We start from the raw sequence: 20,644 nt of genomic DNA, 5'->3' as shown, positions 1-20,644 counted from the left end.
ACCTAAAGGTTTTTAAAGTTCAGGTACTACAACATACTTCACTTACACTTTTTATTAGTTTCACACATTTATGTTAACTGTCTTTTCCCCTTTCCCCTGTTCCCCAAACATCTATAAAGCACTAAACATTAATTTACACTTCTCCCAAATACTATGCATTGATTTGCTGAAAATAAAGGCAACTTTGCTAATTTTTAATCTCTCTCTCAAACTTCAGCTGCAAGGCCCTGCACAAGAAAAAAATAACAACTCTTATACTTTGTGAGGATGAATGACTCATTATTAGAGTTATTAATATCCTGCCACAATAAAAAAAATATAATGTAGTAAGTACAACTCTTAACTGCTCTACCCACTATTCAAGTTCAATCAATTACCATTCAGGTGCTTTAAATTCAAGAAGTTCAGAAGTTTACCTTTTCCTTCTCACCTTTATATGAAAACTCTCTCTAACAGAAGAGTTACTAAAAACAGTCAAACAGAATAATTTATTTAGTACTCTAATGCACTATATGAGTGAGAGCATTTATAAAACAAGAACACACATCCCTGGCAGACATACCACAGGATAAGGTTATTTATTTCATTCCAAAGCTAACCAAGCTGAGATCCAAAGCAATGCCTTTTGTAACCAAGTCACCAGTAACCAGGAAACTCTCTGTTTTTCACAGAAAACAGTAAGGTAATTAAAGGCCTCAAAACTATATAGAAAAAACTTTCAGCCCCGCCTAATTAGACATCAATGGATTCTGCTAATAGGAGATGTTTACCCATTGAAACGTACAAAGTATGCTATTCAAGCAAGATACTACAATTACCTAGCATGCATATTCTTAGTTCAGAACTACAATGCAGAGAAAGTACTTGTTCAACCATCAGACATGTGCTTACAGGTATTTTTTAGGCAGAATCAAAGAGCATAAGCATTTCTCTGGATGTAACACTAAACTACAGATATTAATAATTTAGGGGACTTTTACACACGCTTCAGGGGTGGAGGGCAGGGGCAGCACTTTAAATTAGAGCGGCTCTGAGAGCCATTCTACTTAAAGCACCATCATGTCTCATGCATCAGCGTCCCCATGTTTAAAAATGGCAGCGGGGGGGCGCTTGAACTGAAGCTCTAATGAGCTTTAGTTCAAGCACCCCTGCCACCAATTTTAAGCACGGGATCACTGATACACGAGACACAGAAGGCTGCTAGAGCATGGTAATTGCCACACTCCAGCAGACTCAATTAACTGAACTGAGGAATTCCAGTGCGTCACAGCAGCCTCACTGCTTCTGTATAGGCACCCTTAGTCTGTAATTTAATGATTGCATAAGTTCTCCCTTTGCTAGACTCAACAATAAGCAGTCAATATTCATTGTTTGGGGACAATGAAGTATGTTGTCTGAATACAAATTCACAATAACCCTCTTTTCCTCTGGGATCTGGATTACAGCCCAAATCTAAGATTTGTTTCAGGATAATTAATCTAAATAGATACAGAAAGAAATAAGAACAACTCTGAATTCTATAGTTAGACAAAGGCAGCGTACCATAATACTTGTATTATTCCAAAGCATACCAATTTTACTACAAATCCTAAATTTCTAGCCTTAAAAAAAAGCAACTGGGTAGAGACATGCTTTAGGAAGTCAGCATGAAATCAAGAGTTTGACCTGGGCCTGCTGTGAGAGAAGTGAAGAAACAGTTACTTTCTATGTTGTATAGCAGCAGCTGATTCTATACAACCTGCACTGAAGTATTTGATTTATTTAATTTAGTAATGTCAACATGAGCACTAGATAATTTTATTCATCTCCCCCCCCCCCCCAGTCCTTTTTTTAAAGGAGAAGATCAAACTGGCCTTGGAGAATAGATTAACAGTCTACATTGAGACATATTCCAGCACTGAGACTGAAACAGAAATGTTGTAAACCACTGTACTGTTCTGCTGCATATCAAAGCTGACACAGGCTATGGCTGATCCTTAAAAGGACAATAAATTTTGATTAAATTCTGCACCTTATCTTTCCACCAATTTATTAACCCTCTGCACCAAGTTGTCAATTCTAACGTAGTTTTAGTCATGTAAGAAAATTCACACAAAAACTATGCAAGAAATTTAAAATAAAATAAAAGTGGTAAATTAAGGCAGCACCCTTCATTTATAATTCTTAATGGAATCTTCCGCCAGATACATTTTTTATAAAGAACTTTCTGAACTTGACTAAGAGGGACAATCTAAGTTCTGCTGGTATTTTTGTCCTAGCTAACCCATCTTTCACATGTATGCGAGTATACTTGTGACACTTTCCCTTTCAATGTGTGTCAATTCTCTTGCACTGATCCCCATCTGATGCAAAGCAGTCCTCAATTCCTCACTCCATTATGGTCCTGATATAACAAGTTACATTCCACAGCTCACAGACCACAAAGAGCAAAATGAGCAAGGCAAGGACATAAGATGACGCAAGACAAGAGGCATAGGGCAAAAACAACAAATAGGAGATGGCTTTAGTCCAGAATAGGGGTGGGCAAAAACATGGCCCGTGGGCCAGATCCAGCCCACAGCGAGACTTTGTTCAGCTTGCAGCAGGTCCCTCAGTCCCACCTGGCCCAGGCACTATCCCACCACCACCAGGTGCACAGCAGAGCTGCGATGACTCTGTGGCTGGACTCCAGTTCTAGGCAGCCAAGATGATGGCAGCTCCTTCCAGCTGCTGCCACCACCACCAACGGCTCCAGCCCCATGGAGACTGGTGGGGACCCACACGCACAGACCCAACCACAGCCTCAGGCCACCCCACACCCACTCAAGACTCACCCTGGCCACAGCAGACCAGCTAGGACGTACACACACAGCCCCAACCTCGGCCTGCCCTACGCCTGCTCCAAACCCACCCACCCATGATGAACTGTGGTGGCCAGGCACCAGCATCGCCTCAGGGCCACCCAGTGGGGAAGCAGTGGCAGCAGAGTGGATCTACAGAACAGCTTGGGCATAGGCTCCAGGTGGCCAAAGCAAGAAGGGCCTGGCAGTGGCAAGTGGGAGACAGCTGGTTTCCCCCTGCACCCAACAGCAGCTTCTACCTGGCTGCTGCTGCTCAGTGTCAGCAGGTGGTCCAGAGCAGGCGGGGAGGCGGAAGGCGGCTGTGCATGTAGGTCCCAGGTGGTCCGAAGCAGTTCTACTCTGGCCAGGGCGAGTCCAGATCAGGTGCGGGGCAGGCCAAGCCAGAACCAGGGCCATGCACTCAACTGCTGCTGGGCACTGGTGGTGGCGGCAGGGAAGAGCCGTGGGATGCATGGGCTCTGGGCTGTTGCAGGGGTGGGGGGCTGCTGACCAGCTTATAAAAGCTCCCCAAGACTGCCTATGTGACCAAATAACTGCCCAGCCCTGGTCTAGAACCACCTCTTTTTCTTAATAGAAAAGAAAGTGTAATATGCATTTGTGGCAACTTTTATGGAAGAAAATAAGCAACTATAAAGAATGGAAAATACAGGATGCTGGAAAAGCAAGAAGAGATCATACCTAGAACACATTTATTATGTATACTACCCCCAACATTACAATTCCATTTAAAAATAATCACTGTTACATTTATTTGGGGACAGAAGGGACAAAAAATGGTTGCACAGGGGATACAGCCCGCTTTGTGAACTGAGCTCAGCAAAGTATTTTAAGCAATACAACTCTTCAGTTCAGAATTCTTGTATTTACTACTTCAGAAAATTACTTGTGTTAAGGATAACAAAGCAAAGGATATATTTGTTTAGACCTTATTTCTTCATGTATATTTCGCACAAGGCTTTAAAATTAAGCTTGTAAAAATATTAAGAAGTCAGCAGCTGGTAAGTATCTAATTAAAGCTACCCTGCAACCTTGTTCAACTGCCTATGTATATGCATTGGAATTCATAATCAGGAAATGAGATTTATTAAACAGGCTTTAAAAATTAATCATCGCTATTATAAAGGACCTTTTCTGCTTTCAGACAGCTTGACTGGTCAGACTGGTTTATAGTAAATTATGACTGTTAACCAAATATCTACGTAAATGCATATCCTCAACACACTTGTACAGATATAACAAATGTTCAAGGAAGATACAGAACTGAACTGATCTTTCCTATACACTGAACCCCTTCAAGACTACTAACTTATTTTCTAATCCCTTCAGTTTACCACCCCGAAGAGTTTGTGAAATTGGACAGCCCTGCAATGCAGTATTTCACTAATTCTGTAGTACCATTTGGGAGAGGGAAAGAGTTTTAACTGAGACCCCTTTATAAAAACAAACTATTTCAGTTTCAACCCAAAAAGTTACCTTGAGAACACTGACCTCTCTTGATTGTAACAGTTTCACATAGAGAAGGCAGGTTCAGATAGCTGTGGCTTGAACCATTTATCATGCTTTAGGTTAAAAACAATGTCTCAGAAAATCAGAAGCCAGTCGAGGTCATTCAGACCAGGTGTACTTTTTCTTGCAAGCAGATGGTAACCACTCTGCAACATCTAAAACTCCAGATTTTCAATTACAGCACTACACAGAATTTCTTACAATAATCTCTTCTGATGTGACAGGGTTGGGATAACTGTGGTGATGTAAAGAAAAAACAACTATCGGATTTCATAGCTATCTGGACAACACTGCTAGAGATCCAATGAGAATACCAAGATACAAGCTTGAGTACACTTTTTTCTTTTAATCTCCTTCAGTTCAAAGAAAAGAACATCTATCACTTCCTCTGACGCTCATTCTACAAACCAGTCAGACAAAACAACTTAACCGACAACCTGCTTTATCTGGACTGAGGCCAAGTCAGCATGTTCTCATCCAAATGGACCTCTCTTAGGAAAAGCTGGACAAGTGAAAATTGTAGCGCTTGTCTTCAGCATAATGAAGCCCTGTAGGTTAATGCTTCCCTGTGTTGCCTTACGGCTACACAATAGAGACTAAGGTGAAAGAACTGCACCTTCTACAGGTTCCAAAGAGCGCTCTGTTTAGACTTGGCTTGCTTTTAACCTCTATATCAATGCTGACAAAGACGACCAAAGCCACTTAAGGAAAACTGTCCAACTTACTACAGCCAATTATGATTTCAAGAACTGTTTGAGGATGCATAATTAAAAAACCTGCATGGACAACCGCTGTTGTCCAGTGTTACAGTTCAACTGCTATGACTACCAAAATTGTTATGCCATAACCAGGAGTCAAAGAAATTGAAAGCATCTAAATATTATCAAAGTTGCTCCCATCCTTCCTCAGAAAGACAGGATCTGAGATAAGGCACTAGTGACAAAATCCCCATCATAAAGAAATTGTTGGCACAAGGAAACACTTAACTATTTTCACAGTAGTTAATACTGTATCCTCTTAGAAGAAAAAGTGTGGATAATTCCATCCAACAGCGTAAGTAGGCTTGACAGAATTTAATTTTTAAATTATTATGAATTTTGATGACTAAAATCAATTTTTTAAATCAAAAGAAATGTTGATCAATTTAAATTTTCAGGATTCCACATACGTAGTGGTGTGGGCGGCAGACAATTTAGTAATGACAGTATACTGTTGGTTGGTTGAAAAACTTCTACATATTTTAACATATGATTTTATAAAGTAAAAATCCATAAATCATACCTGTTCATTCATCAGGAAAGAGCCAGGCAGGCAAGGACAAGGAGAAGAACATCAGTACTCCAGAGCTCTAGGAACACAGGGAGAGAGGCAGCAGCTGCCCAGCCCAGGGCAGGAAGCAGTTCCCCATTCCCCTGCATGATCCAGGCTCACCTGGGGTTTGGCTCCTGCCCTGATCATGCAGGGGGGGCCAGAATGAAATCAGTGGGAATTTGGTTGCTGCCCCAGTCACACAGGGGCTGGTCTGGGCAGGAGCTTGGAGACCACTGCCAGAGGAATAGTGAGCAGGCAAGGCAGCCGAGGTATCCCCCAATCTTACCTGCAGTGGCCACTGTGCATGCACTCTCATGCATGGCCCCCCCCGCTCCAGACTTCCCTACCCCATCCCAATTTTTTTTAAACATCTCCTTCCTCTCATTTTGATTACCAGTGCAAATATTTTTCTGTTGATCTGAGTGACGTGGGAAATTTACGTTTATCAATGTTTATAGATAAAAATGAATCCTGCCAAGCATTAGCATAGGGCACTGACCTCCAAAAGGAAATGACAGTTTGCACAAATGTGCCTACACTTCTATCTTCAGCTAAAGGCCTTCAGCCAGAGATCACCCACAATATCGCCATAAATCCCTGAATGCCAGGCTCTCTCCCCAAAACCTTACATTTTGTAGCACGCAATAGCTTACGCAACCTAACACTAGTGCACACAGTTATTCTAAAGGGGTTCTTCCATACATACTTATACAGAAGCAACTTATTAATACATAGCCTTTTCTCCAAGTAGAATACAAGCCTTTTTAGATAACACGAAGGTGACAGCATAAGGCAGTGACTGTCATCCAGGATTATTTTAAGGGTGCTGCACAATGTCAGCACTGGTAAAACGTGCAAACACCAAATATGATTCACAAAATAAACGCAGAGATTTCAAATAGATTTCAAACCCTTAGTATCAAAAACATTCTGACCTGTTGTGGCCTGAGTTCTTTGGAACAGAAGAACTGGTCTACTGTTTCTTCATAGTCAAAAAAGCAAGCGAGAGCTACAAGCTGGCATTTCCAAGGCGTATCTTGGGTCTAACAAGGGTATTTCAAGTAAAAAGGTTGAGAACCGCTAAGTGGTACCAGAGCTGCTTAGGAAGGAGGTGGCATGCAAACAAGCTAGTTTCCTATGCTGGAACAGACTCACCTCTAAAATAATGGACAATTCAGTATTTTCTCCCATGGTTTTGGAATACTGTATTAATCTAAATTCAAGAGAACTTTGAATTTAAGACAACTCCCCCCCATGCTGCAATTATAAGATTCTATACATGGAAAATGTATACATCTGTTATAATTTTCCATGTATTGAATCTATCTATTGTAGGGTGGTCTTAAATTCATTGCCTCACTGCTGCAGCAGGGTAAGCAATAGCAAGGGGGTATGTAGGGGTGGGGCAGTCAGCAGGGGAGTCAAGTGGCCAGACCTCACTCCTCCCACCACATGCCCTCCCTTTGTTTCTTGCATGCTCGTCTTCCAATCAAACTGTAGTTGCAAGAGGCATAAAAAAATCTTCCAAAAAACCCCCCAAAGCAAAAACAAGCCTATTTTTGGACACGACAGGAATCAAACCATTTGTCTGCAAGTTTCTTTCAGTTAAAGTCTGCCGCATATTTTTAAAGCAAGCAATTGTTGGTTGACATTTTTCTGAAAATTAAAGCCCAATACCTTAATCAGCTCTTTAATATCTAAAATTCTGCCTTTGGCATAAAGGCTTGTTGGGCTATACTGGTTACTGGCTTAACTGACAGTTACTTACTATTGGCATAAACAGAAGAAGGATGAAAACTTCACACATTCTCAGTCTAACAAATGTCTGTAGATCCAAATTCTACTATTACAATTTATTATGTATGAACCTGACTTAGAACTCAAGAAGCCTGGGTCCAATTCCTGACTCTGATATAGGCTTCCTTAATGACATTTTGTATACTTCACTCCAGCCTTGCTTTTGCTACAAGAATTCCCCATTCTTCACAAATGCAGAAATGGTACAGAGTGATTTAGTCACAAATAAGTCAGTGGCAAATACTACTCAGCATTCAGAGAATAAGCCTAAACCCTTCAAGACCTTTAATAAATCTGTACCTCAACTTGTGTAATCCCACAGTACATTGGGGAAAAAATCATTAATGTTTGATGTGCTCAGATATTGTGGTGATGGGCTATATTACTTCTTAGATGGTAAGCCCTGACATTGTACTGTTACAAAGTTGTACAAGACAAAACAACTGAGCTGAATTCAAGTGTGATTCTCTGAGAAGCTAGAAATAATGTTCCAATTTTAGTTGTTAATTTATTATTTGCATATAAAAAAAAATCACTGTGTTTAAGTAAAGACTGAACAGAAAATAAATTTAAGTCTATTCCAGAACACATTAGGAATATTTCTCAAAGAGACGTTTATAGTGCAGAGTTGTTTAGAATGCTCAAGCACAGACCCCCATTGCAGTAGCCTCTGTTCTACAAGGCTTACCATCTAAGTCAGCAGTCACCAACCAGTCAATTGTGATGGACTAGTCGATCGCAGAGCCTCTTCAGGTCGATCTGAGGCTGTGGTGGGGCTGAGCATGTGCGTGCATGTACGCTCAGCTCCTCCCAGCCCAGCAGGTCAGTATGTGGGGGAGGGAAGGAGCAGGGGCCAGATAGAGGCCCCTGCAGAGAAGAACAGTGTGTGGCAGAGAAGGGGTAAGGTGAGTAGGGCCCCAGCCAGGTGGGTGGGGGGAGGATTGAGACCGGGCAGCTCATTCAGGGATGCGGGGGGCTCCCACCACTGTGCACCCCCTGGCAGAGGCCTCATGGGGCACATTCCCCCCATCTGTGCGCAGTGGAGGTGGCTGCAGTTGCAGGCTGGGCTTTGTACCCCGAGCCCTGCTGCAGCTGCTCCAGAAGCAGCTCAACGCCACATGTGACCTGCCACTGGGCTGAGCATCATTCCCTGCCCGCCCAGTGCCAGATGCACATGGTGTCAAGCCGCTCCTGGGCCAGCTGCAGCAGGGCTCAGGGCACAAAACCCAGCCTGTAATGGCAGCTGCCTCTACCACGCACAGATGAGTGGGGCACGTGCTCCCACACAAACACGGGACAATGCAGGCGGCTGCAGCAGCAGTGAGGGAGGGAGTGGGGCAGGCCCTGCACAGCTGGGGCGGGGAACAGGATGGAACCACAAGCGGCTTGCCCACGGGGTACAGGGAGGGAGGGAGGGGACACACAGCCCAGGAGGGCATAGGGAGCATGTGCCCCCCAGATCAGCATGCAGGGTGGGGTGGGGCAGGGGAGGCTGAGGCCAGGGCTGCGCCAGGCTCTTCCCAATGCGGGTGTTGGGCCACACTGCACTTGGGTTGAGAGGCTACAGCGCTGGGGGGAGGGGGAGACGGACGGACGGACGACGAGAAGGCCTGAAAGCACCCGAAAATTTGCTGTAGTCATGTGTCATGTTTTTTCTCTGGTTTGATCCCCACTTCCCTCCCCACAGACTAACCTGTTGGGGAGGAGGGGGCACATGGGTAGATCTTGGGTTGCTTTTTAATTCAAAAAGTGATCTCCTACCCAAAAAACTTGGAGAACGCTGATCTAAGCAGAGAGAGGTATATAAACAAATTTAAGATAGGGTGCAATTGCAACTGTTCTGCGTAGCTGCCTACAAGTTCTCACCATGCAGTACGCAAAAACTCATCTGAAGCCTTTAGTTGAAAAGAGGTAGACTACTATAAGTTTCCTTTTGATTTAGACAACTGATGGGGTAAATCCCGAGCGTGACAGTAATTTGTTCACTATTCCCATGTCCAAGGATAATTGACAGCTTCTGGATACAGAAAAGTGAGAGAGCACAAGGAATCAAAGAAACAATTCAGGACAGCATAACAGATAGCTGTCTTATACTAGCTTCTTAATCACCTTCAAGTTTTCCTAAGCATCACAACAAAGGAAAGTTTTAATGAGGGACAAAGGAAAAACAATGGGGTAGCTTGACAGATACTGATCAAAAGAACCTGCCACAGATAAGGGGATAGCATGGATGAGAAAGCACAGAATTGTTTGAGACACAGGTGACTTTTACAATACTTTTAGGCTCTATGATAGATTGAGCATTTGAGTAATTGACTTTTGAATTCTTGTCGCTCACTTCGTTTACTCGGCTCTTTCGTTTTTCTCAAAAGTCATCTGAAAAGTCTGATCTATAATAGATAAGGTTATCTTTTTAGCAGGGATCCGGGTTTTCCAGTTCCCATGGAAAAACAGAGTGAAATACAGATTTCCCCTCTTACCAGAGTAAAGCGCTGATTTCTCATTTTAGCAGAGAAGCCCAAGGATTTTGCAGTTTTGCAACAAGCCCTCTGTAGGTTGGCAGAGTTCCAGCCTGCAAGGGGCTGGGAGGCACCTGGAGAAGGCCAGTCAGGCAGGGGGCACAATGTGCATATGCATGCACATGGCCACCAGGCAGCCTGGAGAGCAGCTCCCACCAGTAAGTGGAGGGGTGGAGCCCCAGGGGAGCAGGGGGATTGAGGCTCCCAGAGGCAGGGAGGGCAGGAGCTGGGCAGGGCTGGGGTTGCTGCCCAACTAGGCAATGCATGGGGCTTGGGGCTGCAACACGCAGCTGCAGGGCAGCAGCAGGACGGGGGCCACAGGCAGTTGGGGTGGAGCCAGTTCCCCACCACTGCAGGCAGAGGGTACCCATGCCCCCCAGATCTGTGCACAGGGCAGGGGTGGACTGCGGGCTCAGGTTCCCACCCTTCTGTCTGTCACAACCCAAGGGTGTGATTTTGTGTGCGTGCGTTTTGGCACTGCTAAATTATTTCCCGCCACGAGGAGCTTTCTTTGCAGGATGCATTTCTCAGTTGCAAAGAGAAAACCCCGGAGCAAAGGAGTTCCCGCCACCCGCATGCAAATTTGTGTCCCACTATTGGCCAGTTCTAAATTATTCCCACGTGGCGGCTAGCGATTGGCTTGCTAGCCGTATAAGAGGCTTGAGCAGTTTCCGCCCAAGTTGGAGAACTCCAAGGAGAACCCTGCAAGGGAGGACTCCACAACCATGTGGAGGAGGACTTCACGTCTCGTGAAGAACTCTAAGCGCTGCGGAGCCTAACAGACCCAGCGTGTACCTTAAGAAGGCTATAGGGGTCTGATCAACCTCTGGCCTCTCCCCGTCGCCAAATGATCCCTCAACGAACCCCTTCCCTACGCGCAAGTTCCACGGAGCCTAGCAAACTTCGTGTGAGTGTATCCAGAGCTCTGTCCGGGTTCGAGTCCTGCAGGTTTATCTTCCCGTCGCCGAAAACCCATTGCGACGTACCCTCGTGTCTTGCATCTTCCCGTCGCCGAAAACCCCTTGCAACCTACTCTTGTGCCCTGCAGGTTTGAGTTTTGTTTTGTTTCCTGTCTGTAACTGCAACTCAAGCAAGTTTTCCTGCCTGCACCGCGACCATCTACGGTGTAAGTAAAATAATCTTTAATCAACTGCTAAGCGTCCGCGCCTAATTCTAGTCCGCCGGCCTGCATTCCCCGACCCACGTGCCAGGGCTGCTGGCCACAACCCGCCACACGCCCCCAAGGGCCTCGGACCGCTCCCAGCCCGCACACTGCCCTTCCCCAGCACCCCCATAGCCCAGTGGGTTCAACCCAGTGCTGCACGACAAAGCACAGTTGCACAGGCGGAGCTCACAGTGGCAAGCAGCGTTCACTTCCCGGGCAATGCATCCCCTGTACACAACCCCTGCTCGTACAGGGGATGCATCGCCAGGGAAGTGCAAAGCTCACAGCGGCAAGCAGCCTTCCTGTGCCGTGTTGTGCCCTGCAGCACCAGGTTGCATCCACTGGGCTGCGGAGGCCCCAAGGAAGGGCAGCAGTGCAGGAACCTGAGCCAACAGCACACAGCCCTGCACACAGATCTGGGGGACATGGGTCCCCCCTACCCTCCATGAGCACACTCTGTGGCAGGGAGCCAGTCCCTCCTCCCCACACAAGCCCACAGCAGGCAGCAGGATTAAAACTGGGCTCCACTCTGTTGCTAGGGCAAGGGGCTGCAGACCCAGTCCCTAGCCCCTCCAGCAGAGCTGGGGAAGCAGGGGGTGAGGGGCAAGTGAGGGGCACCAGCAGGACCAGGGACTGTGGAGGGCCTTTAATTTTAAATCATGGATTTTGGGGCTTTTATTAGAGAATTTACAATTTTTTTTAATCAAAGAAACCCAGGATCCCTGCTTTTTAGTAAGGAGAAAGTTTTTGAAACATACTGTAGAAGTGATCCTCATACAAATGCTAAGAAAATTACAGTATCAACTACTAAAAGAAGAATTTTTTCCCCCCCAATGTATTACAAAAACATGACTAATCCCAGTTACTTGGATGCATCTGGAACATATATGAATATTCAAGACAGATCAAGCATTAAAATTGTTTTGCTTCAGAATAAAGGTTTGAAAGAGAGATTCCTTTATTAACTAAAAAGTGCACATAGTTATATTAATTTTAACCAGCTTTTTTTGCATTATAAGATCACATTTTCAATGCCAGGAAACACAGCACAAAAAAGCTCACTAAACAGCCATAAAGGATACAAAGACAATAGAAGAGAATTGTCCTTTGGTGGCTCCGAAATTAAACCGAAATTAATAAAGACTTAAATCTATTATTCTAACCACCACGTTCTCATTCCCTGCATAAAGCTATAAGAGTTGCAAAACAAGTAACCCAGAACCTTATGAAAAGTGCTAACACCAATTGCTGCATGGTACTAGAGTTCTCAGATACACACAAATAAATCAGGCCTAAAATTAAGAAACCAACTGAAAGTTGAAATTCCACTTTGCATTATCGTAGCATAGAAAGGGCCAGGTCTGGATGGGGCCTTAATAAAAACAGCATCCGCCTCAACACGCTTCTCATTTGAAACTCAACATGTGGGGACAACAAATAGGAAGAAGAAGAAACGAAGGGCAGCAGTAATAAAATGAAGTCATTCCAAAGGTTGGGATTAGAGACAACTTGTTGTTTAAGAGCTAAAATAATAAACTATTTGCAAGCTAGGGTACAGTCAGAGGAAGGATTAGGGGAAATGGCAAAGAATAAGAGTTAATAAAAGAGAAAGAGGAACACTGAATGAGAAGAAAGAATGGAAAGTTAGGCAAGACTGAGAGGATGAGACTGAAAATGCGGGGGAGATAAAAGAGTTTGGAGATTGATCACAAACAGAGCACATATTTAGCCAGATAATTATACTAAGGGTTTAATCATAAAGAGAGTTTATGAACTAGCATGCAGGGAAGGAAAAAGTATCCCTGAAAGAGACTCCCACCAACTCCAGAGTGAGTTATGCAGGACACAGGGTCCTAACTAGACCCATTTACTATTCCAGTTTTGCTCCTGGAGACAGTGAGCAGGCACTGACTTCACTTGAACTCACTTTTGGGGCAACAATAAGAACCGAAATAATTTTAAAACGAATTGGAAGAAAAGAAAGGAAAGCGAGTCAGAATGAATGGTGTGGTAGGTAGAGATTTCCTTTTTTGTTTTTTACCCTTTGATGTGTGGAAAAGGTGAGCTTACATTAGAATTTTGATTTTTCTTACCGTCACAGAAAAGCCAGATTGAAGACTGGAAGGAGTCAAATGCAAGTTTTGTAACCCCATTATGTAACACAGTTATAGCTATGACTGGGGATTCATTCATATAAGCCATGTTTTCATCTTTTTGAGGTTGTTTGTTTTTAATGCATTCGTTAAAAAGAAATCTCTCAAGTTAGATTTTGACTTCACAACACTTATAATTATTTCACGTGTTTTTACAGCAGCACATAGGTGTCCCTACCTTGCCTAAATTGTTCTCCTGAGGCTCAACTTTCAAAAAACAAGCTTCTACCTGTTATGGCTGTGAAGAAAACCTTGAAAACATGACCAATGTAACTGACTAATGATATCCAGGTGAGTTTGCAGAGAACCTACATGATATCAGAGGTGTAAAGTGCCCCAGTCTTTTCTGTAGGTGCTAAATGCCAGTACAACTAGTCAACAATGCTGACATCTGAAGTACTTCACTGCCTATCAAAGCTAGTAAAAAAGGAAGATAAATATAAAAATCTATACTGAGACCCCTTTCATTTTAGATGGACTTCAGCACAAAATAAGATGGGGGTGGTGTATGATTTGTTTTGTTTTCTTTTAAGAGGCCCAGCTTTCAGAAGTTTGGGAAATATTATTTTTGAATAGTGAACTTAAGTGGTTGGTTAACCTGAACTTCTGTAAGTATCTCTTAATGTTTCAGAACTTTCTACATCAGCCCCCACACACCTTACTGAAACCCATTAGATTAGAGGTGCAGCAATTCATTGGTCCCATATTGGATCAGCATCAATATCTGGAAAATTGACAATATCGACAATCGGCTTTTTTAGGCTGATGTGGCCAATAAACACCCCGTGCATGTGCGCAGCCACAGCACAGCATGTAAGCGGCCATGAGTGCAGCCCAGCAGCGTGGTGAGCAGGTGGGTCCGGCTGGTAAGTGTGTGGTGAGGGAAGGGGCGGGGAGGGGGCAGATTGAGGCCCCACAATGAGGAAGGGAGTGGGGCTGGGGCAGAGGCAGGTCTGCACAGCCTGGGACGCAGGACAGGGCCACAAGCAGCTTGTCTGGGGGACACTGGAGGGGGGGGTGACTCCCGCTGGTACAGGCACCCCAGGAGGGCATGGGAGCCGTGCCACCAGATTCCACCCCATGAGAGGAATCTGCAGCAGAGGAGTGGAAGACTGTCACCTCCGGACCCAGGCAGCAGGAGCCGGCATCTGCTTCCCCACTGTGCCTGGGGAACAGGTACAGAGCCCTTGACAGCCTTGGTGGAAGAGGCAGCAGAGGAACATTCTCCAGCAGAGTAGGATGCAGAGAAGGTGGTCTCTGCAACCCCCACTGAGCAGGCTGTGGGACCATTGTCCAGGCAGATGAAGAAACATTGAGTTACTGTGGTGGGCAACTCAATCCCGAGAGGCACGGAGGGGCCGATCTGCCAACCAGATTCTATGGTGAGAGAGGTCTCCTGCATGCCTGAAGCAAAGATCAGTGACATCACTAAAAGGATTCCTGACCTCATCAAGCCCTCCAGCTACCACCCCATGGTCCTTGTCCATGTGGGCACTAATGATGCGGCTGGGAGTAGTCCCGACCGCATCACGAAGGACTTCCATGAGCTGAGGATTGGGCTCAGGAAATCAGGGGCACAGGTGGTATTCTCCTCCATCCTTCCAGGTGGCAGCAGCCAGAAGCACCAGGATGCCTGCATCAGGGTAGTCAACTGGCAGCTCCAAAGCTGGTGTCTTCAGGAGGGCTTCAGATTCTACAACCACGACAAGCACTTCCAGGGAGAAGGCTTCCTAGGATGGGATGATCTTCATCTCTCTCCTAGAAGTAAGTATCTGTTCTCCTGCAGGTTGGCTGATCTCCTCCAAAGACCTTTAAACTAAGTTCGACAGGGGACAGGGAACTGGTGGTTGATGAGAACCCAGGGTTGGAAAGCCACAAACAACGCACCAGACCTAACAATGTAAGCACTAAGGGGAACACAAACCATGAAGGCAAAGGGGCACCAAGAGCACCCACTAGGGGGCTAAAATGTCTTTACACAAATGCCAGGAGTATGGGGAATAAGCAGGAGGAGCTCACACACTTACTTGCTAGGACAAAGTATGACATAATCTGCTTAACTGAAACATGGTGGGATTCTATGCACGACTGGGCAGTAGGCATTGAGGGGTACAGGTTGTATAGGCGCGACAGAGTGGGAAAACAAGGTGGGGGTGTAGCTCTCTGTGTTAAGGAGCAGTACACATCTTCTATCATCAAGGCGGGGGTAGAGGAGGGGAATACTGAGGCATTGTGGGTCAGAATCCAGGGATGCCCAAGGGAAAAAGACTTGATAGTGGGGTCTCCTACAGACCTCCTCACCAGGATAACAAGCTAGATGAGGTATTTTCCAGGCAGCTCTCAGATGCCATACAGGCAAGGGAGGCAGTGGTCATGGGGGATCTAAATTACTTGGACATCTGCTGGGAGGAACAGATGGACAAAACAAGCCACTCATGGAGGTTCTTAAACTGTGCGCAGGACCTCCACCTAACCCAGGTGGTATCCAGTCCCACCAGGGGTAGCACCTCGCTAGACCTGGTCTTAGCAACAGGGGATGATCTCATGGGGAACCTGCAAGTACACAGTAACCTGGGAGATAGTGACCATCACTTGGTAGAGTTCACTATTCAGCAAAGGGTGAGAAAAATATCCAGTGAGGCTAAATTTAAGTGTTAGACTTCAGAAGGGCCAACTTTAGTAAACTTCAAAGGCTAGTTAGTGAGGTGGCAGAACTCAAGAGCATCAAGCAAATGGGGGTCCAAGAGGGTTGGAGGTTTCTCAAGGGAGTCCTTGGGGCACAAAAGGAGTCTATCCCCTTAAGAAGGAAAGGGGCTATGGGGATACAAAAGCCCCCTTGGCTGAACAGGGAGCTGCAGGAAAGATTGGGGGCAAAGAGATTTAAAGGCAGTGGAAGCAAGGGGCAGGCACCAAGGAGGCATACACCTCCCTGGCACGCTACTGCAGGGAATCAGGCAAGCCAAGGCAGGACTGGAGCTTAGGCCGGCTTCAACAATTAAGGAAAATAAAAAGTCCTTCTACAGATACACAGCAAGCAAAAGGAAAGTGCAGAGTAACATAGGGTCCCTGCAGGACAAATCAGGACAGTTGGTGGTTGATGCAGGGAAAAAGGCGGAGCTCTTCAATGAGTTCTTTACTTCAGTATTCCTAAGTACTGACCAAGACAATTCCCCAACCTTGAGCATAGACAGATGTCCAAAAGGCACCAGACTGCCAAAGTCTAGTGCTGACTTAGTTAAGGAGCACTTGGAAGGGCTGGATGGGTACAAGTCAGCTGGCCCAGATGATCTCCATCCATAGGTGCCAAAGGAATTGGTCAGTGTCATAGCTGACCTGCTGGCACAGCTGTTTGAGCACTCATGGTGCTCTGGCCAGATCCCTGAGGACTGGAAAAGAGCAAACGTGGTAACCATTTTTAAGGGGAGAAGGGATGAGCTGGGTAACTTTAGGGCAGTCAGTCTTACCTCTATCCCTGGGAAAATACTGGAAAAAAAAATCAAAGAGCGCATTTGTGACGGTCCAACAGGGGAAATGATGCTGAAAGGAAACCAGCACGGGTTCATCACAGGTAGATCCTGCCTGACAAACCATGTAGCCTTTTATGACCAGGTCACACACTGCCTTGACACAGGAGCTGAGGATGTCATCTACCTGGATTTTAAGAAGGCCTTCAACACCGTTTCGCATCCTATTCTCATAGGGAAGCTAACAGGCTGTGAAGTGGACACCTACACGGTCAGGTGGGTGGCCAACTGGCTTAGGGACCGCACCCAGAGAGTGGTGGTTGACAGGTCATTTTCAACCTGGAAGGAGGTGGGCAGTGGGGTCCCGCAGGGTTTGGTCGTTGGACCAGTGTTATTAAATATCTTCATCAGTGATTTGGATTAGGGTGTGGAGAGCACCCTCTCCAAGTTCACAGATGATACCAAGTTACAGGGCAAAGTTAATACATCGGAGGGCAGGAAGCAGACACAGGCTGACCTGGACAGATTGGATCAATGGACAGAGCATAATAGGATGCAATTCAACAAAGATCAATGTAAACTACTCCACCTAGGAAGGAGGAATCCCCACCACACCTATAGGTTGGAGGATAACCTCCTCAGCAGCTCAGAGGCTGAGAGAGATCTTGGAGTCACAATTGACATCAACAAGGCCAATCGCACCTTGTTGTGTATTAGCAGATGCATGACCAACAGATCGAGGGAGGTGATCTCCCCCTCTATGCAGCACTAGTCAGGCCACAGTTGGAGTACTGTGTCCAGTTTTGGGCACCGCACTTCAAGAGGGACACGGAGAATCTAGAGAGGGTTCAGAGGAGGGCCACTCACTTGATTAGTGGTCTCCGTGAAAGACCCTACAAGGGGAGCTTGAGAGATTTGGATCTCTTCAGCCTTCACAAGAGACATCTATGGGGAGACCTTGTAGCTGCCTATAAGTTTATCAAGGGAGGACAGCAGGGAATTGGTGATGCACTATTTACCAGAGCACCCTAGGGAATAACGAGGAATAACGGGTGCAAACTAGTGGAGAGTAGATTTAGGTTAGACATTAGGAAGAATTTGTTTTTTGGGGGTTTTTTTGTTTGTTTGTTTTTGGTTTTTGTTTTTTTTTACAGTAAGGGTGGCCAGAATCTGGAATAGGCTTCCAAGAGAGGTAGTACTATCACCTAACTTGGAGGTCTTCAAGAGGAGACTTGCTAATCACCTGGCTGGGGTTGTCTGACCTCGGTCCTCTTTCCTGCCAGGGGCAGAGGGTCAGACACAATGATCTATTGTGGTCCCTTCCGACTCTTCAATCTATGAATCTGCATGGGGCAAGGGAAGGCTGCTGCTGTGGGCTGAGGCTGGAGCAGTGCTGAGCTCTTCCCGGCAGGATGGCTGGGCTGGGCTGGGTTGCACTTGGGGTGGGTAGCAGTGGCACTGGGAGGGGGCTATGGGGTAGCTACAGCAAATTTGGGGTGGCTGCAGCCCCCCGCCCCGGTAGCCCCCTTTCCCAGCACCGCCACCGCCCCCCTGAGTGCAGCTAGGCCCAGTCCTGTGCCAGGAAGAGCCCAGCACTGCCCCCCAGCCCCAACCTGCAGCGGTAGCCCACCCTCACCCCATGCACAGATCCAGGGGCACACTCCCCCCATGCCCTCCCAGGGTGCATGCAGTGGCAGGAGCCACCCCAGCTGCACAGCCTCCGCCCCAGTCCCACTCCCTCTCTCACCACGGGGGCCTCAATCTCCCCTCCCCCTGCACCCCAACAGACTTACCAGCCAGACCTGCGTACTAGCTATTGGACTGGTATCAGCCGATATGGCTAGTTAAAAAGCAGTCATCAGTATTGGCCCCAAAAATCTCTATCAGTGCACCCCTACATCAGATGCTTGCGCTTCAGATTTCTACCACCTCCTGAAGGGAGTTCATTTGTCAACCTCTACATTTAAAGCTAAAAAGAAGAGATAAAATGGTAAAAACTGTATGCTATCTGGACTAGAATTAGTTTTAAGCAGCAAAGTAGTGAGCTAGATAGTTTGCATTTTGGAACAACTGACAATTCTAAGATTATCTGTGAACTGCAAGTGTAACTCAATAGCAAACTACACTGCACACCACACAAAAATACTGAGTCCAGTTATTTCAGGACAAGTTACAAAGGAAGACATGGCTTTACTACGTATCAGCTGGTCCATGGGCACTTCTTACCGTGATACACAACATCTAATCCCCAGTAGTCTAACTTCTCCAATAAGACAAGGGCAAGAGATAGGAGATTAGCTTTCATTGACTACACTGTAAGAAAGTGTACATAAGCAGTTATCACCAGGGATTCAGGTTTTCCATTTCCCATGGAAAAACAGAGTAAACCGCAGGTTTTACTTTTTACCAGAGTCAAATATGGATTTCTCGTTTTACAAGAGAAACCCACAGATTCTGCCATTCTGCAGGGAGCTGGGAGAGAGCAGGAAAAAGGCAATGCAACAGGGGGTGCCATGTGCAAAGACATGCATGTGGCCCCAGGCAGCCTGACAGCAACTCCAGAAGGGGGGAGGGGGGAAGAGGAATGAGGCCCCTGTAGGGAAGGAGCTGGGCAGGGCTGGGGCTGCTGCCCAGCCAGGTGAGGCTTGGGGCCCAGTGCCACAATGTGGCTGCAGGGCCCCAGTGGGGAGCAGAACGGGGCCATGGGTGCTCGTACAGGGGAGAGGGAGAGCCAGCTCCCCACTGCACTGCACACTCCTGGGGGACAGGGGGAACCCACGCACCCCAGATCTGTGCATGGGGCAGATGCAGGCTGCAGGCTTGAGCTCCTGCCCTGCCTCCCTCCCCCAGAGCTTCCACAGCCCAGCAGGTACGACCTGCCACAGATGGGGACAGCAGGGCCATGCAGGAATCTCCTCACTCCTGTGAGCGCCTCCCACCCACCCACCCTGCCCACTGCCCTGGCGATGCACCTGCTGCACATGCTGCTGCTTTGAGGGGTGCAGTCCCATGCTGCTGCCCCGTGTGCAGAAGGCACATCACCAAGGCAAAAGCTGCTCGCCGCTGCAAGGCCCACACTACACACAGTTCTGCTGCTCCCTGCCATGTCAGATCGTGCCCACTGGGTTGCGGAGGCCCTGGGGGGTGGGGGGAAGCAGGGCTGCAGGGAACAGCGGGCCAACACGGAGAAGCTGCTCACCACTGCGAGCTCCACACTGCTTCCCTACCCCAGGGCCTCCACAGCCCAGTGGGCATCACCTGGCATGGCAGAGCACTCTTTGCAAAAATGGAAAATCCACATTTTTCTGTTAAAAGGGAAAAAGCACTTTTTTCCATTCAAAACAGAAAGCCTGGATCCCTAGTTATCAACATCAAATATAAACAAATAATATTTGTATGCTTTAGTGTTTTAAATAATAGTACTTATAAGTTTACCACTCAGCACTTAAAAGTTTAAGTATTAATCAAAACAAAAAAAATGAACATTTTTCTAAACCTCTACAATCTGAGATGCAAAAGGCCAGAAAGTTACAACATGTAAGAGGTATTAAAGATGACAACAAAGGGATCCAAAACTCTGTCAATGAAAACAAGATCAGGGAAACTACGTCCACTGCTTGAAACAGTGGAATTATGAGTGGAAGACAAGTATAGCTCAGCTACTCAATGCCTATTTTGCTTCAGTCTTATTCCAAGAAAAAAAATACAATCAAGCAACTAGCAAAACAGGAAAAAAAGAGAAAGGACAAAGATTATGATAAATACAGAATGCAGAGCACTTTTGGATAATTTGAATGAATTTAAAGACAGCAGAGCCTAGTGGAATTCACCCCACCATGACAAAATAAGTAGCTAAAGAAATCTCAGAGCCACTTGCCTAACATTTGCC

At 46.3% G+C, this 20,644-nt stretch overlaps 1 protein-coding gene across 6 annotated transcripts in view; it reads right to left on the bottom strand.

Annotated features, from left to right (window-relative positions):
- The window catches only part of PDE7A (phosphodiesterase 7A), a 123,076-nt gene that overhangs the window by 95,942 nt on the left and 6,490 nt on the right, over positions 1-20,644 (bottom strand). For 3 of the 6 annotated variants that reach the window (XM_019498528.2, XM_059724038.1, XM_059724039.1), the window contains exon 1: positions 5,628-5,654. The exons of the other annotated variants lie outside the window; for them this stretch is intronic. In XM_019498528.2, the coding sequence (XP_019354073.1) occupies positions 5,628-5,639 (12 nt within the window). In that variant the 5' untranslated portion in view covers positions 5,640-5,654. Of the gene's footprint in view, positions 1-5,627; positions 5,655-20,644 lie in introns of those variants that run through there. 6 annotated transcript variants of the gene reach the window in all.

Source organism: Alligator mississippiensis, chromosome 3 (genome assembly GCF_030867095.1).
Source record: "Alligator mississippiensis isolate rAllMis1 chromosome 3, rAllMis1, whole genome shotgun sequence".
In the NCBI taxonomy this organism is placed as follows: Eukaryota; Metazoa; Chordata; order Crocodylia; family Alligatoridae; genus Alligator; species Alligator mississippiensis.
This window is presented reverse-complemented; position numbering and strand designations above follow the sequence as displayed.